The sequence below is a fragment of the Diaphorina citri genome, unplaced genomic scaffold, assembly GCF_000475195.1.
Source record: "Diaphorina citri unplaced genomic scaffold, Diaci psyllid genome assembly version 1.1 scaffold503, whole genome shotgun sequence".
Lineage (NCBI taxonomy): Eukaryota > Metazoa > Arthropoda > Insecta > Hemiptera > Psyllidae > Diaphorina > Diaphorina citri.
Window position 1 is genome coordinate 155,458 of NW_007377938.1, and position 17,911 is coordinate 173,368.

The following is a 17,911-nucleotide window of genomic DNA, read 5'->3' on the forward strand; positions in this document are numbered from 1 at the left end:
TCCAGGGGCTTCCAGAGGGGAGGGGGTCATCAGGCCTAGGTTCATCAAGGGGGCCTGAAACCATTTCTGTAGCAAGGGAAATTTCAGGCTGTTTAAGGTCCCCCAGTCAGCCTAGTTAGCTTAGTTGGTAGTGCGTCTGCCTTGTAAGCGCTAGGCCGCGGGTTCGATTCCCGCCCGGGGCGGATTTTATCCTGATGGGATAATGTTCGTTCTCGGAACGGCTGGCTTTCTCCTATCCTGTCTTCCTTCTTTCTTCGCTTTCGGGACGATAAGACCATAGCAGTTACAGTTCCCTCTGTCAAACCTCTTAAAAAAAAAAAAAAGTTTGGTCAGTCCTTCAATAAAAAGGCCATAATAAATGTGTAGGTACTTATCTACAATTTATCTACATAATTAACTATTATATATTTTTCTTTTTTTAATAGGTTGGTAGGTCAACGTTGTTATGTAACTATATGTAGGTAGACATCAGATAGGGAGGTAGGTTAGGTAAGTAGAAACATGTGTAACTTGGATTTTTCAATTAAGGGAGAAAAAAGACAGAAGCAGAAAAAAAGCATCAACAAAAACAAAATGCAATTTACCTATTTTCCCAAGTATACAGGGTGCGTCAGAAGAACACTGACAACGACTCATATGAATAGAATAGAATAGAATAGAAAAGAACATACCCTGTTTATGTTGCCAGAATGAGGCTGAAAAGTCCCTTTACTCCCGCAGTCTAGACAAGGTCATAAGTATTTGGTACAGAATATATTCAGCAATTCGTGCAGCGCCAGTGGCAGCAGCAGCAGCAGCAGCAGCAGCGATTAGATCAATTCCATCGTTTTTCTTTATCTTTCCTTGGACCAAAAACACCTTGATATTTTTCCTTAAAATGTAATTTTATTATCAATCAAATATAGAAGACCTTGTTTAGACTGCCAGAGTAAAGGGACTTTTCAGTAGTTTTCAGTCCTAGGCTGATGGTGGTAGTATAAACAAGGTGTATTCTATTCTTGCGCAGGGGGCAGCCTGTATAGTTGTCTACAGTAGGTATACTGTGCAATACCCTTCCAACCTTCCATCTATGAGATATTCTGCTTCGGGCTCTGTTTCCAATGAATATTATTTTCCAGTATCGATATAGGTATTTTAAATAAACTTACTTGTATTTGTAAATAATTTACATAGGTAGATACATATATATAGTCTATTTAAAAAAATAATAGGTAGGTACATAGGTAACTTACCTACATAGATGGCTGCCCATGAATTGTAAATAAATATACTTGAGTATTTTGTTAAAAAAAGATACACAAATTGCCCTCCGTAAAAAATAAAACATGATTTTGCCTGAAGATAACTATCGAACAGAAAAAAGCATGTCTTCTTATTAAAGGTTAATTTTTTTGACATTTTATGATTTGACAATACACATTTTGACCTTGTAATAGGTTGGTATAGGTACCTACCTACCTACCTATGTATTGAAGAATTCCAGCAAAACCCAAGTAAGATTGAATACGTAGGTAGGTCATTTACTAGATTAAAGGTAGTTATACGTAAAATATAATAAAAGTACGTACCTGTGTGTTTGAAAAATGTCAGAATGTCCCAAATAAATATCAGAAAAATGAAGGAATTTGAATTTATTCTTATTTATTTATTACCTAGGATTCAAGGGTTTTTTTTTTTTCAAATTTCAAAGACGAAGGACCCTGGGACAGACTCCCCCCCCCCTTCTCCAGGAGAGACTACCCCTTACATACAATTTTATACTGTAGGTACGTAAATATGTAGGTTTTACCATATTTTGTACCTACCAATATATAGATATTATCATTATGGAACATGTATATTGGTAGGTATTCTAGAAATTTTGTAGAGGTAGGTAAGGTTATTATATAAAATCCGCCTCGGGCGGGAATCGAACCCGCGGCCTAGCGCTTACAAGGCAGACGCACTACCAACTAAGCTAACTAGGCTGGCTCTATGTATCTTTACTCTGTAGTAAAGTCTACTAGCAAACACAGAAATAGGTCAATTATATTTGAAGAAGCCCTGATGAAAATTTGTAATGAAACAATAAGTGGGTAGGTGTGGGTACACAAAACTAGAAGTGAATTTCAAATTTAGGTATTATTACTATTATTTGAACTTTTTGCTTTTTTGTATAATAGTATAATATTTATTATTTAAATTTCCCGCTTCATGCTTCATGGGAGATCGCAGATCGCGTCACCGTCGTGCTCGCGACCGTAATCACGTTTTTACTAGCCCTAATCTTTTACGAACCCGATCACGCCCACGTATACGTAACAATTTGGTGTCGAGAAGTGAGATTAGCGTCTAGTATTTCGTGTTTCGGTTTTCGTTTATTTTTCTAGTGCGAGTTTCGCGAAGTGCATACCGCGCGCAAACAGTGCTCCCCTTCGTACCTATCGCTAAAAACGATCTCCTAAGCTAATGCTTAACTTATAGAGAGATCGCTCTCATCTCATAAGTTAGTAATCTTGCCTATCTATTTTTTTTTTATCCTTTTTTTTACATATTAGTAGAACCTACATTGGTAATTACCTACATACCAGAGAGAGACAGACAGACAGAGATAGAGGATGAGAGAGAGATAGAGGGTGAGAGGATTTCAGAGAGAGAGAGAGGGGGGGGGAGAAATATATATAGGGTGGGTGCATACTGGATACTCTACCCCCCCAGTCACCCCCATTCTAGTAATGAGTGGGAGGTGGATAATATAGCCGTGTTCTAGTAATGACTCGACCAACGGACCCTTGTCTTCATTTTGCCTACCGAGATCCCCATGTACCATTCCCTTCTAGCATTTGTTTCGCGCTTTCATTAAAAACTAGGTAGTATATAGGTATCTAGGTATAGGCCAGGGGTTTCCAACTTCCATGTGAATGCGGGCCATATGCTACATTGGGAGATACTTCGCGGGCCACATAATTATGTACTCTCTTTCTCTTTCTCTCTCTCTCTCTCTCTCTCTCTCTCTCTCTCTCTCTCTTGCTATCTTTTCTTTCATTATTTTCCTCCTTCTGGTTCTCTCTCTCTCTCCCTCTCAATCTTTATCCTCCTTCTATTTCTCTCTCTCTCTCTCTCTCTTGCTATCTCTTATTTCATTTTTTCCTCCTTCTGGTTCTCTCTCTCCCTCTCAATCTTTCTCTCGCTCGTGGCTCGTGGCGCAAACGCTCAAGCCCTACCCTTGACCACTAAAAAAAACGATTTATTTCTCTCTCGTGGACTCGGTACTAAGATATGGTGTCACCCTAGCATAAGGAGTAAGAATAACTAAAAATTTCACGATTCTAAGCAATGTACAGACAAATCTACAATTTTATTTATATAGATTATTATTATACATATAAGGTAGGTAATGTAGGAATTTTCTACGAAGTCTATCTAACATTACACGAGAAAGAAAAAAAATATACAAATATGAATTGGTAATTTTTTATCTGATGTAGGTACATATTTCTCTCTCTCTCCTCTCTCTCTCTCTCTCTCATCTCTCCTCCTTCCCTTTTCCTCCCCCTCTTCTTCTTCTTTCATCCCTTCCTCCTTTTCCATTATTTTGACCTCTGATTGAAATATAGAAAGGAGCAGAGAGAGAGAGAGAGAGAACGACGGAGTGGAAAGGGAAAGCGAAAAAAAATAGCATAGGAAAATTCAGGAAATGGGAAATCTTTCTATTTATATTTCCCCTCCTTCTCTCCCTCTTCCCTCCTCCTCCTTCTCCCCCTCCTTTCTTCTTCCCCTCTATCGGGTATTTCCTAAGGGTCACATTTTTTTTCGTCGTCATGAAAAAAAGTCTATTTCAGTGATTTTTCTTTTTTCACTTCTCCTCCTCCTCCTCCTCTTCCTCTTCCTCTTCCTCTCGCTCTCTCTCTCTCTCTCTCTCTCTCTCTTTCTTCTAGATTTCTCCGGGCAATGCGAAAAATATTGAGGAAAATGGACTCCTGAATTTTAGGATATTTGGGAAAAACCTAATGATTTACATAGGACTTAGTACATTCTACGTGCCAGGTAGACCTGACAGGCGGACCTGATCAGGTGTACCTGTCAGTTCCACCTGATAGTGAGTGGCTGGCTAAGGAGTTCTCATCATTAAAATAATTGACAGGTGTACCTCCAGATCAAATGACGTTATGGGAGGGAAAATGACACGACACGATAACGTGTGAAGAAATGTATGTTGGGTAGGTATATCTATGTACACAAGTATAGGGAGGTAATCCTGAGGGAGGGAGATAAGAGGTTAGGGAGAGAAAAAAATTGACAGGGTGAAAGATATGTTTTTTACACAAACCTGAAATTAAAAAAAAAAGAAGAGTTCCTTTTCTTAGCTGATAGCTTTCCAGCCACCCAAAAAACACAACCCTGACCCAAAGGTTTTACTTTGCAACCCAAAATTGTGAAAAATCTTTTTAAGGCTAGTGTTCGTTGTACAACAAAAATGGCAGCACCACAAACGTACCCAAAGTTCCTGGGTGTGTTGCACATTGCCTACACAAAAAAGTATTCAGGGTTTCATACAATTTCTAACTATATTGATGATAATATGATGATACCAACCACCGGCAAAACTCGTACTCGTTTTTCGATAACAGTGTGCCCAATCATATCACTTACCTGTTTGAGAGAGGCTCTTTAACGTGTTTTGGCACTAAAAACTGACCATCGAAATTTTGACCCGATTACATTACTTTCCTTCCTATAGGATAAGGAAAGTAAAAACTCGCTCTTTTGATTTTGAAACTCGCTCTTTAGGCCGGGCTGACAAGTAGCGTCACAAGTCACAAGTTGACCAAACTTTTTCTTAGGATAGGTACCTACCTATTAAACATGAGAGAACATGACATTACAAACATTTCTAACAAGGAAACATAATGTTTTCAATTAAAAAACATGAGTGTGTGAGAGAGAGAAAAAAAGTTGCAATAAAAAACATTAGCAAGAGAGAGAGAGAGAGACAGGGAAAAAAGAAGAGAGAAAGAGGGAGAGAGAAGGATAAAAGGTGATAGGGAGAGAGAGAGAGAGAGAAAAGGTGACAAATAGGGCCGGAAAAGTAGAGAGAAAGAGAGAGATAAATATAAAGGAGATAGTAAGAGAAATTGAGAGAGAGAAAAAGAGAGGTGAAAGAGAGAGAGAGAAAGAGAAAGAGAGAGAGAGAAACACTTGCAATTACAGTAATAATTTCATTACTTTGGTGTCGTTTTTAGTCTCCATCCTTGTCTATTTGCATTTTCCTACCTTAATATACCATGATGTGACATTCGCTCTCTCTCTCTTTCTCTCTCTCTATTTTTCCTTATATTTTTCTTCCACTCCTTTATCCTCCATCTCTCTTCTTTCTCCCTCTCTTTCTCTCTCCCTCCCTCCCTCTCTCTCTCACACACTCTCTCTCTCTTACTAGGTATCTCCCTCTCTGTACTCTATCTCTCTTCCACTCCCTTGTCTATTAGAAGGTACTTTACTTTCCGTGTCCGCTTTTAAGTAGGTTAGGTTAGATACCTATATATGGGTAACTTAAAATGCTTTTAAGAGTTTTAAGCTGTGGAAATAGAACCCAAGTAGGTACAAAGTAGAAAATTTTCGTAGAATAATTTTATTACTGGTGTCGTTTTTAGTCTCCATCCTTGTCTATTTGCATTTTCCTACCTTAATATACCATGATGTGACATTCGCTCTCTCTCTCTCTCTCTCTCTCTCTCTCTCTCTCACACACACACACACACACACACACACACACACACACACTCTCTCTCTCTCTCTCTTACTCATACACAGTACTCAGAACTCTCAGAAGATAATAATCACATCAGCAATTGGTATGTCCTTGCTTTGGCTTTGTGTTAAAAAACTTGGTATGTGTAAAACAATGTAATTCACATTGTAGCAGGTTAAATATAGCAAACATCAGAATTGGATAGGATAAGTAAGGAAGTTTTATATATAGTTCTCAGTGCCGGCGAATTGTGAGAATCGCAGAACTAACTAACATCGAGTTTTACCATCTTATTAAATAAATTTTGTTAACATCGAGTTTTACCATCTTATTAAACAAATTTTGTTACTTTATATTTTTATAGTATAAAGCTATACAGTTTGCCCCGCTAAAACTTAAATCTACATTGAGGCTTGTCTCTGCCAGCGCGTCTGCCTTGTAAGCGCTAGGACGCGGGTTCAATTCCCGCCTAAGGCGGATTTTATCCTGATGGAATAAGGTTCGTTCCGGGAACGGCTGGCTTTTTCCTATCCTGTCTTCCTTTTCTCTTCGATTAAGACCCTAGCAGTTACAGTTCCCTCTGTAAAACCTTTTCAAAAAAGGTCTTCAGTTAAGTATAGGCAAGTCTTCGGTTTGTAATAAAGCGCTTACAAAAGCTTTACAGTTCGAGAGGAGCTAGTATCTGCCCCTGCCCTTGTCACTGCCCAAGCTACGCCACTGGGTTATAGTTGCTCTGCACTATACGGGTAATAAAATGGGATGATAGATTTTGCCTAGCCTATTGTTTCCTAATCCCAATCAAGATGCTATTTTACCTTCAGACTCCCTCCCTACTCCTCTGTCTCATTTTTTCTCTTTTCCTCTTTATTCTTTTCCTTCTACTTCTCCTTTTCGTCTTTTTCTTCTTCGTCTAATCTAATAGATGTCGCTTTATAAAAAAAAAAAAAAAAAAAAAAAAAAAAAAAACATGTAAAAAAAGTATTCTTACTATCTCCCTCTCTGTAGGTACTCTATCTCTCTTCCACTCCCTTGTCTATTAGAAGGTACTTTACTTTCCGTGTCCGCTTTTAAGTAGGGTAGGTTAGGTTATAGATACCTATATGGGTAACTTAAAATGCTTTTAAGAGTTTTAAGCTGTGGAAATAGAACCCAAGTAGGTACAAAGTAGAAAATTTTCGTAGAATAATTTTATTACCTACTACCTATGTAGAGTAAAACATGATACCTAGGTAAACTATCACCCCATTTTTAGTCCGTCCTTCCTTTATTATTACACTTTAGAGTATTGTAGAGTAAAACATGATACCTAGGTAAACTATCACCCCATTTTTAGTCCGTCCTTCCTTTATTATTACAATAGCAATAAAAAGGTATAAGGGACGGACTATTTTATTCGCTTCAGTGTCGTCTGTCGGTCGGTCTGTCTGTCCCCATAGAAGGACTTATCCAAACCTCTTTGTTTGTTTGCAGGTTTTTGACTGTAGATCTGTCACAACATCGAGTAACATGTTCGAAGCCATTTGTAATCATATCAAGTACGCCACCAACAAGGGTAACATTAGGTGAGTTGTATTAGACATCTAAATTTGGCTACAACTGAAGTTACTGAGCCAGCCTAGTTAGCTTAGTTGGTAGTGCGTCTGCCTTGTAAGCGCTAGGCCGCGGCTGTCGGTCGGTCTGTCTGTCCCCATAGAAGGACTTATCCAAACCTCTTTGTTTGTTTGCAGGTTTTTGACTGTAGATCTGTCACAACCTCTAGTAACATGTTCGAAGCCATTTGTAATCATATCAAGTACGCCACCAACAAGGGTAACATTAGGTGAGTTGTATTAGGCATCTAAATTTGGCTACAACTGAAGTTACTGAAGCTACTTTCCGGAGACTGTAGATCTGTCACAACCTCTAGTAACATGTTCGAAGCCATTTGTAATCATATCAAGTACGCCACCAACAAGGGTAACATTAGGTAAGTTGTATTAGACATCTACATTTGGCTACAACTGAAGTTACTGTTGGTGACACCTACCTCGGTGGTGTGCTCACTGCAGCATTGTAGGATTTTCCCAATATCTCAATAATCCTAAAATCCAATGTTTACCTACCATTATCCTGTCTTCCTTCTCTCTTCGATTTCGGGACAATAAGACCATAGCAGTTACAGTTCCCTCTGTCAAACCTCTTAAAAAAAAAAAAGAAGTTACTGAAGCTACTTTCCGGACTTAATGGCAGCCCTTTCTATGTAGGTATCTTTACTCTGTAGTAAAGTCTACTAGCAAACACAGAAATAGGTCAATTTAATTTGAAGAAGCCCTGATGAAAATTTGTAATGAAACAATCCTGCCTCGGTAGCGTAGTGGTCATGACGCTCGCCTGGTAAACAGGAGGGCGTGGGTTCGATCCCAGCCGAGGCATGGAATTTTATCCTCATTTATTTGAGATTTTGACCACATAATAATGGAGCTCTAAGGGTTAGGTGGTAGAAAACGCCTCCGGCGTTAACCTCGCCTAGTGGTTACCTTCCACTCAAGAGTCTATTATTATTATTATTATTATTATTATTATTATAGTGTGGACAATGCTTAACACAATTCAATGTTTACTTATTGTAGACAATGTTGTTACATTACACTCCATTTAACTTCGTGTGCATTGAAAAAGGTGTTACATGAAAAAAATTGCAGTCCAAAAGGAAATGAAAAAAAGTTTCACACTGTGTTAAATGTTATTCAAACCAGCAGCACGACCTTTATGTAAATGTAAGTTATCTCCCTCCCTTCCCATTTTTCCCTCTATTACCCTTTTTTCCCTTTTTCCTCCTCCTTTCTCCCTCTGCTTCTCTTCTCTTTACCTCTCCTCTTCTCTCCCTCTATTACCCTTTTTTATCCCTTTTCCCTCCTTATTTCTCCTTTGCTTCTCGTCTCTTTACATCTCCTCTTCCTTTATCCCTTCCTTCCTTCTTCCCGCTATTACCCTTTTTTTATCCCTTTTTCCTCCTCCTTTCTCCCTCTGCTTCTCTTCTCTTTACCTCTCCTCTTCTCTCCCTCTATTACTCAAAAACTTTTCAATAGTTTTTTTTTTTTTTTTTTTTTTTTTTCAGTCTTTTTTTATCTTTTAAAAAAAGCTTACCTGTAGTTTGGACCACTGGATTCGACCTATGCACCGGGCCGAGTTTCGCCACGCCAGTTTGGCCCCAAACACCAGCTCGGTCTCCGTCAGGTCATAGGTACCAGATTGGGCAACCTCCCTCTGTACTTGTTCCCAGCGGGCCAGGTGTGCGGGACTGTCGGACCTGGGAACAGAGATGCCGAAAATGGGGAACGTGTCACAAAATGGGGAACTAATCAAATCAAATCAAATCAATCAAATCTTAAATTCTTTGTTTGTGTCTCACAACTTTTGTGGATATCACAACATTACCAAGGGCTTCCTTTGCGATCAATTTCCATTTCCATATTTCAATAATCTTTTTACACTGGTAATGCCGCCACTGGTCGCTACTCGATTAAAGTAGCTACTCAATTGTCCTCACGAGGCTGAGTACACCCCGAACTCCCAAGCGGAGAGCCGAAAAAAACCTCGGCCCGCTGGGAATCGAACTCGGGCCTCCTGCGTGCAAGCCTAGTGTGATACCCACTCGGCCACGGAGGTTGCTAGAGAATGGGGAACCAATTCATGGGATAATAATATTTGGCTTTATAATTTGACCTTGATGGCAAGGTGAAAGAGGACCAAAGACCCCAAAGAGTAATAATTTCTTTAATCTTCCCCTCTCTCTCTCCCTCTTCCTCTCTCCCTCTCTCTCTCTCTCTCTCTCTCTCTCTCTCTCTCTCGTTCAACATACCTAAGGGGTGAAGATAATGATAGAGAAATTCCTTAGAGAGAAAGATAGACAGACATAGACGAACACAGAGGAAGAGAGGGAGACAAATAAAGTGTGTGAGAGAGAGAAAAAATAGAGAAAGAGAGCGAGAGAAAGTGAGTGAGAGAGAGAAAAGGAGAAGGAGGGAGAGGGAGAGAGAGAGAAAGGGAAAGAGAAAGAAAGAGAAAGAGAGGGAGAAAGAGAGAGAGAGAGAGTATGAACGTCTTCTAATGGTCTTAAAACAAAAATGGCAAACCTAATTGCTTGAACAGCCTGAGGAAATATACCTGATGTAATAAATGGAGACAAAAAAAGTAAAGAAATGGAGGGGGAAGAAAAAGCGGAGAGAGAAAGAGAAAAGGGAAAAAGAGGGAAAGAAATAAGAGAGAAATAGGAGGAGGAGATTGATTTGATTGATTGATTGATTGATAATAGGTATATGCTTTATTTTAATAATTTAAAATTTACCTGTTTTAGTTCTTCCCCTAAGCTACGAGAAAGATTGAGAGGGAGAGAGAGAGAGAAACAGAAGGAGGAAAATAATGAAAGAAAAGATAGCAAGAGAGAGAGAGAGAGAGAAAGAGAGAGAAATAGAAGTAGGAGAAAGATTGAGAGAGAGAGAGAGAGAGAGAAACAGAAGGAGGAAAATAATGAAATAAGAGATAGCAAGAGAGAGGGAGAGGGAGAGAGAGAGAGAAAGAGAGACTCCTTCCTCTTCCTCCTTACGCTTTCCTTCTTCTTCCTCCTCCTTTTCCCGGAGAGGGGAGGGAGAGGTATTATCACAATAAAATTGATATATGTACCTACCTATCTGCTACCTACCTAGGTACTACCTATACCAGGGGTTTCCAACTAGCGGCCCGCGGGCCACATGTAGCCCGCGAAGCTTTTTGAGATTTGTACAAGACTTACCTAAATGTAAAACCCCCCCCCCCCCCGGGGCGGATCCTGATGGGATAAGGTTCGTTCCCGGAACGGCTGGCTTTCTCCTATCCTGTCTTCCTTTTCTCTTCGATTAAGACCCTAGCAGTTACAGTTCCCTCTGTAAAACCTCTTAAAAAAGAGGTCTTCAGTTAAGTATAGGGGAAGTCTTCGGTTTGTAATAAAGCGCTTACAAAAGCTTTACAGTTCGAGAGGAGCTAGTATCTGCCCCTGCCCTTGTCACTGCCCAAGCTACGCCACTGGGTTAGTTGCTCTGCACTATACGGGTAGTAAAATGGGATGATAGATTTTGCCTAGCCTATTGTTTCCTAATCCCAATCAAGATGCGACTCCCTCCCTACTCCTCTGTCTCATTTTTCTCTTTATCCACCTCTTCTTCCTCTTTCTTCTTTTCCTTCTACTTCTCCTTTTCGTCTTTTTCTTCTTCGTCTAATCTAATAGAATTCTAAATTAATGTGGTCAATTTCTCAGACAAATGAGAACAAAATTCCATGTCTCGTCTCGGTTCGAACCTGCGCCTTCCTATTTACCAGGCGAGCGTTTTGACTATTACTGTGACTTTATTGCATGTAAAGTCTTTAGGGGTAGGTAATGTAGGTATACATGTTCGTTTCTTCCTGGTGGTTTGTATAACGACCCCCATAAATTCCACTCAATCGAGCTTAGAAGTATTTTTCCTGTCCTATCTTAAAACATAGACGTTTTTCCCCCTCCTATGTCTCCCTCTCATCTTTTCCCTTTCATCCCTTTATGTATCAAATTTTCCCTTCTGTCTCTTTCTCTCCCTCGTTCTTCTCCTTCTCTCTCTCTCTTTCTCATTGCCCCCTTTCTCAAATCAAATAGGTATTTCCTTTTTCTCTTTTTCCCGCTCCTCCTCCTTCCTCCCTTTTATCAAATCTTTTCTTCTTCTCCCTCTCTCCCCTCAATCAATCTCTCTTTTCCTTTTGTATCAAGTTGAAAATTTTGTCTATCAAATCTCTCTGCCTTTGCCTCTTTCTCTCTCTCTCTCTCTCTCTCCTTCTTCTTCTTCTTCTTTCTCTCCCTCTCTCTCTCTCTCTCCCTCTCTTTTCTTCTTCTTCCTCCCTCCGCGAACTAAATAAAAAAAAATCTCAATCTGCAATTCAAGAGAGCTACCTAGTTTATTTACACTATGTATATGTACTACTCGCTCGTTACATTCCGAATGATTTCATGTTCGGTTCATTGAATGGAGGGAAAGAAGGTCAGGTAGGGATAAAAAAGGGACAGGTAGAGAAAAAAGGGACTTATAGTTGTGGAAAGGGACTGGGGATTAAGGATCAGGGAGGGGAAAAAAGGGACATATAGTTGTGGAAAGGGACTGGGGATTGAGGGTCAGGGAGGGGAAAAAAGGGACAGAAAGGTGGGGGAAATTGACAGGCAAGGGAAAGAAGGTCAGGTTGGAAAATGTGTTGAAATTTGAAACCGCAAACATGATGTGTAAAATCATAAAATGTGTACTGAATGTGTGCCACATTGCGTAATCAAAAAAGTTACCAGGCGGTCATACAAAATATCCTTTTGACCAAACTTGAACGTGGGGATATAGAATTTATTTAGGTACCAGTTCAGTTCCCAAAGGATCACTTAGGATAAGCCACGTCGAGCGTGGTTGGTACATGGATGGGAATGAGATAGATACAGATGTGTCTTAAGTTACACCTAGAAAGAAATTTGAAAGATAGTACACCTACGTATTACATATGAGTACGTACAAAGACTAACTTGTAAAATTACACTTTCATCTTCGAAGGTATGTATGTAGTATGCACCACTTTATCTTAAATCATTTCTCTCTCTCTCTCTCTTTCTCTCTCTCCATCTCTATCTCTTTTGATGTCTTTGAAATACGAGAAGGGAAGAACCCTTGAAAAGAGGGAAATTGAAGACAAAGAAGAAGGAGAAATTAAGGAGAAGAAGAAAAAGAAGAAGGAGAAGATTAATATGGAGAAAGAGGACGAGGACGAGAAGAAGAAGAACAAGAAGGAGAAGAAGAAAGAGGAGTATTTTGAGAAAGTACGAGAAGTTCTATTAAAAAAAAATGCGTTGAACCCACAACTTCCGGCTAACCTCGGTGATTAACTTTACCACCACGGTGGTTAGCTTCACCACCACGGTGGTTAGCTTCACCACCGAGGTACTCTGAATTTTGCTTTAAAAGTGATATAAAACCAACTAACCCAGTTTTCAAGTGAACAAATCAGAGGTTTCTTGTTTCAAAGTTTTTTCCCCTCGCAACTAACTCAAATTTCTCGTGACGGTAAGTTAGAGAGAAAGAGAGAGAGAAAGAAGGAAAGAGAGAAAGGGAGAGATAGAAGAGAGAAAGGGAGAGATAGAAGAGAGAGAGAGAAAGAAGGAAAGAGAGAGAGAGGGAGAGAAAGAAGGAAAGAGAGAGAGAGATAGAAGAGAGAGAAAGAAGGAGAGAGAGAGCTTTGTTTCTTATTTTGGGAAATGTTTTTGCTGACGTTTTCTCAATGGAAAATGATTTCCTTTCTCTCTGTCTCTCTTGCACTATCAATTTTTTTACAATATAAAATGAATAACTCTATAGGTACATAGGTAAATATTGTAAATAAAATAAAATTCAGATAGGTACCTACATTACCTAGCTCTTTAATATAGGCAGGCTAGGTACCTAGTACCTAGGTATAGGTAGATATTATGCCAGTGATGATCAATTTGTATGAGAGAGAGAGAGAGAGAGAGAGAGAGAGAGAGAAAGAAGGAAAGAGAGAGAGAGGGAGAGAGATAGAAGAGAGAGAAAGAAGGAAAGAGAGAGAGAGCTTTGTTTCTTATTTTGGGAAATGTTTTTGCTGACGTTTTCTCAATGGAAAATGATTTCCTTTCACTCTGTCTCTCTTGCACTATCAATTTTTTACAATATAAAATGAATAACTCTATAGGTACATAAATAATGTAAATGTAAATAAAATTCAGATAGGTACCTACATTAACTAGCTCTTAAAAAAAAAAGACAAATAGGCCATAGACTAGCCGCCTCTATGAAAAAATAGGCCATAGACTAGCCGCCTCTATGAAAAAATAGGCCATAAATAGGCCATGCCTCTAGAGGCAGCTCGAAAGCCTCCATGATAAAAATAGACTAGATTAGCTGCCTCTAAAAAAAAGGCCATACTAGCTACCTCTATGAAAAAATAGGCCATAAACTAGAATATACCTACTTACCTACGGTAATGACGAGATTCACTCAGAAAGGTGGTAGAAACTTGGTAGGAAAAAACCACCACCAAACCACTTACACTTTAAAGCTTTAAACAATTTACTCTCTGGGCGGGAAAACATGGAAAAGACATCAAGGCATATCAAACCACATCGTTGTGGTAAACGGAAAATCCTGTGGGAAAACATAGCCAGGTAGTGGGAAAAAGAGACAGGGGAAAGAGATATTTATGGTAGGGGGAAAGGGTCAGCTAGGGGGAAAAAGGACAGGGATGGGATAGAAAGGACAAGGAATGAAGCTGAGACAGGGTAAAAAGAAGATCAAGTAGAGAAAGAGGGACAGGTGTGAGAAAAAAGGGAGGGAAAGAAGGTCAGGTGACACGAATCTGACTTCTACCCAACCACTCTATCTAATGAGTTTTCTACTCTTCCTTCCATGATTCTTCTGCTTTTCTATCCCTAAGGAATATAAAACCGACTAACCCAGTTTTCAAGTGAACAAATCCGAGGTTTCTTGTTTCAAAGTTTTTTTTTCCCTCGCAACTAACTCAAATTTCTCGTGACGGTAAGTTAGAGAGAAAGAGAGCGAAAGAAGGAAAGAGAGAGAGAGAGGGAGAAAGAAGGAAAGAGAGAGGGAGAGATAAAAGAGAGAGAGAGAGAAAGAAAGAGAGAGAGAGAGGGAGAGAAAGAGGGAAAGAGAGGGAGAGATAGAAGAGAGAAAAAGAAGGAGAGAGAGAGAGAGAGAGAGCTTTGTTTCTTATTTTGGGCAATGTTTTTGCTGACGTTTTCTCAATGGAAAATGATTTCCTTTCACTCTGTCTCTCTTGCACTATCAATTTTTTTACAATATAAAATTAATAACTTTATAGGTACATAAATATTGTAATTGTAAATAAAATAAAATTCAGATAGGTACCTACATTACCTAGCTCTTAAATATAGGCAGGCTAGGTACCTAGTACCTACCTAGGTATAGGTAGATATTATGCCAGTGATGATCAATTTGTATGAACGCCTGAAAACACAAGTGAGTATGCAATGTGCTGTGTATGAAAAATTAGTGGAGATGCCTACTTCACAGCTCGAATTGAGGTATTCTTGATGAAGGGTAGGTAGTTAACAGGTGTAGTAAAACCCAAGTGAGTATGCAATGTGCTGTGTATGAAAAATTAGTGGAGATGCCTACTTCACAGCTCGAATTGAGGTATTCTTGATGAAAGGTAGGTAGTTAACAGGTATACCCCAATTCCTCGGGAAACAGGTATTTTTCCTAGACTTTATTTACCTATTCATTCAATGACACGAATCTAGTGATGATCAATTTGTATGAACGCCTGAAAACCCAAGTGAGTATGCAATGTGCTGTGTATGAAAAATTAGTGGAGATGCCTACTTCAGGTATTCTTGATGAAAGGTAGGTAGTTAACAGGTATACCCCAATTCCTCGGGAAACAGGTATTTTTCCTAGACTTTATTTACCTATTCATTCAATGACACGAATCTGACTTCTACCCAACCACTCTATCTAATGAGTTTTCTACTCTTCCTTCCATGATTCTTCTGCTTTTCTATCCCTAAGGAGCAATGTATCGTCTATGCACAATTGCACATACAATGTTGTGCAAAAACGTCCGAAATTCGCTGGACACGAATCTGACTTCTACCCAACCACTCTATCTAATGAGTTTTCTACTCTTCCTTCCATGATTCTTCTGCTTTTCTATCCCTAAGGAGCAATGTATCGTCTATGCACAATTGCACATACAATGTTGTGCAAAAACGTCCGAAATTCGCTGAATTAGAGTCTCAGAGCAACAATTGCATGTCGAAAATGCACCAAAAACACACAACTCTTGACTCGGGTGAAATATTGCATTTTATTTAAATAGCACTGATATTTGTTTGAAAATGGGGGCTTTTTTGTTCGGACTGGTGCCCAAAAAAAAAAGAGTAAAAAATAAAATAAAAACGTACTCATTAGTCCAATCTCTCTCTTTCCCCCCCCCTCTCTCTCTCTCTTTATCTCTCTCTTCCTCTCTCTCTCTTTCTCTTTATCCCTCTATCTCTTCTCTCTCTCTTCCTCTTCCTCTCTCTCTCTCTCTCTCTCTCTCTCTCTCTCTCTCTCTCTCTCTCTCTCTCTCTCTCAGGTTCTATTTTTTTCCATTACGTAATCTAATCATTGTAAAAAAAAAATACAATAATAAGAATAATCTGCTTAAAAAAGTACTGATATCCTCATAAAACAACATTTCGTGTTGAAAATCAAACGCCAAATTTTAATCAAAGAATTTTGAAAAAGTACTAAAAGGACTTCTCCTTGCTTTTCGTTCCGCAGGTACGATTGGTTCAAAGAGCTGGGACTGCGGTGGTATGCCGTACCTGCGGTATCCGGCATGATGTTCGACTGCGGCGGACTCCAATTTACCGCAGCTCCGTTCAACGGATGGTACATGAGTACGGAGATCGGATGTCGGGACCTGTGCGATACGAAGCGGTATAATATTTGTGAGGTAAGTTTATTTTTTCAAGCAGCAGTGGCGCAAAAACAGGCGCAACGGCACGTTGAATGCAGCAGTTCTCGATGGATCATGTCACTCAATATTCTAATTTAGCCTTTAAAAAGATAGCCTTCTGATTTAGCCGGCGATCCTAATGGTGGGTCCAGACTTGTGCAATGCAACGTGCAAAGCATTTGCATTGCACGTTGCACGTAAAATCAAATCTGACGAATGCGAACGTTTTTCATGTATCCGAGAATTTTTTGTACCGATACTCAACTAGTAATGGCCTATAGTAGGTACATCATTTGCATTGCATTGCACGATGCTTTGCAAACACGTCCAAACTAGTGCAACGCACATCAAAGACATTCGCCAGAAAACCGCCAACCTCTCGGATACCCGCAAACGTTTGCTGCAATGTTAAAAAAAACTTTGCTGCAACTTTCTCAAACACGTCCAAACTAACGAATTTCATTGCATTGCACAAGTCTGGACCCACCATAAGACCAGTCAGTCACTATCAGGTAGACCTGAGCCTCCTTGACAATTCTTTTTCATTTCAATTAATATTTTCAAACTGGTATTGCCACCAGTTAGTCGGTCAAAGTACCCAAAGAAAGAGCTGAAAACGACCCTGAAAATAAACACTCTTTTAGGAATTCAACTTGAAACCTTCGGTGTGCAAGCTTGGAGTGGCTCTCACTTGGTAAGGTATAAATATGAGTTCTATTTAATTTTTTACTTTCCTTAACCTGTAGAGGAAGGAAAGTAATGGAGTCGGGTCAAATTTGTCTAATTTCAGATTGTAGCCAATAAGATGGGCCTGGATACAGGATCCAACGTGACGCTATGGAAGGACAAGGTCAATGTAGAAGTCAACATAGCCGTTCTACATAGCTTTCAGGTAACCCTATATTCTATCTCTCAGGTCACAAATCTTTTAGGATTATTGAGATATTGGGAAAATTCTACAATGCTGCAGTGAGCACCAAAGTTGTGACATAATAACACAAAGAAACTGCATTTTTTACATTTAATACATACCTACGGCTTAAAAGAAAACCGGCAGTTCCCCGGGCATATCAAATATAGTCAGTCGACGAAAAAAAGACAAAAGCTTTGACGACAAACGCATGAAAAACTCTCACCTATGGAAGGACAAGGTCAATGTAGAAGTCAACATAGCCGTTCTACATAGCTTTCAGGTAACCCTATATTCTATCTCTCAGGTCACAATCCGGTGATTTGTATCGGCCGATGAGTTTTTCTTCTCCACTCATCTCTATCCTGTCCCATTCTCTTCATCTCTTGAAGAGAATATTATAATAGTGCCTAATACGTACTGCTTAAAAGAAAACCGGCAGTTCCCCGGGCATATCAAATATAGTCAGTCGACGAAAAAAAGACAAAAGCTTTGACGACAAACCATGAAAAACTCTCATCATCTTGAAAGCAACAAGAGAAGGAAGACAGTATAGGAGAAATCCAACTGTTCACAGAATGACCGCCGTATGTATGAAGTCTAAAGATAAACTTTAGTTTAACTTGAAATGAAAATCTTGCCAAATTTCATGAAATCTAGCCAGTTTTTTCAAGAAATGACATGAAATTGGCAACATTTTTTGTCTTAAGTTAAACTAAAGTTTAACTTTGGCTTTCATACATACGACGGTCAGTGTCTCG

General features: G+C 39.3%; 1 protein-coding gene across 1 annotated transcript in view; it reads left to right on the forward strand.

The window, feature by feature from the left end:
• LOC113467573 overlaps nucleotides 1–17,911 on the forward strand; it is a gene marked incomplete at its 3' end in the record, with an annotated part of 38,122 nt that overhangs the window by 8,556 nt on the left and 11,655 nt on the right. The window contains exons 3-8 of the mRNA XM_026823815.1: nucleotides 7,199–7,290; nucleotides 7,470–7,547; nucleotides 7,617–7,694; nucleotides 16,063–16,237; nucleotides 17,031–17,132; nucleotides 17,458–17,468. Coding sequence (XP_026679616.1) covers nucleotides 7,199–7,290; nucleotides 7,470–7,547; nucleotides 7,617–7,694; nucleotides 16,063–16,237; nucleotides 17,031–17,132; nucleotides 17,458–17,468 — 536 coding nt within the window. The remainder of the gene's footprint in view (nucleotides 1–7,198; nucleotides 7,291–7,469; nucleotides 7,548–7,616; nucleotides 7,695–16,062; nucleotides 16,238–17,030; nucleotides 17,133–17,457; nucleotides 17,469–17,911) is intronic.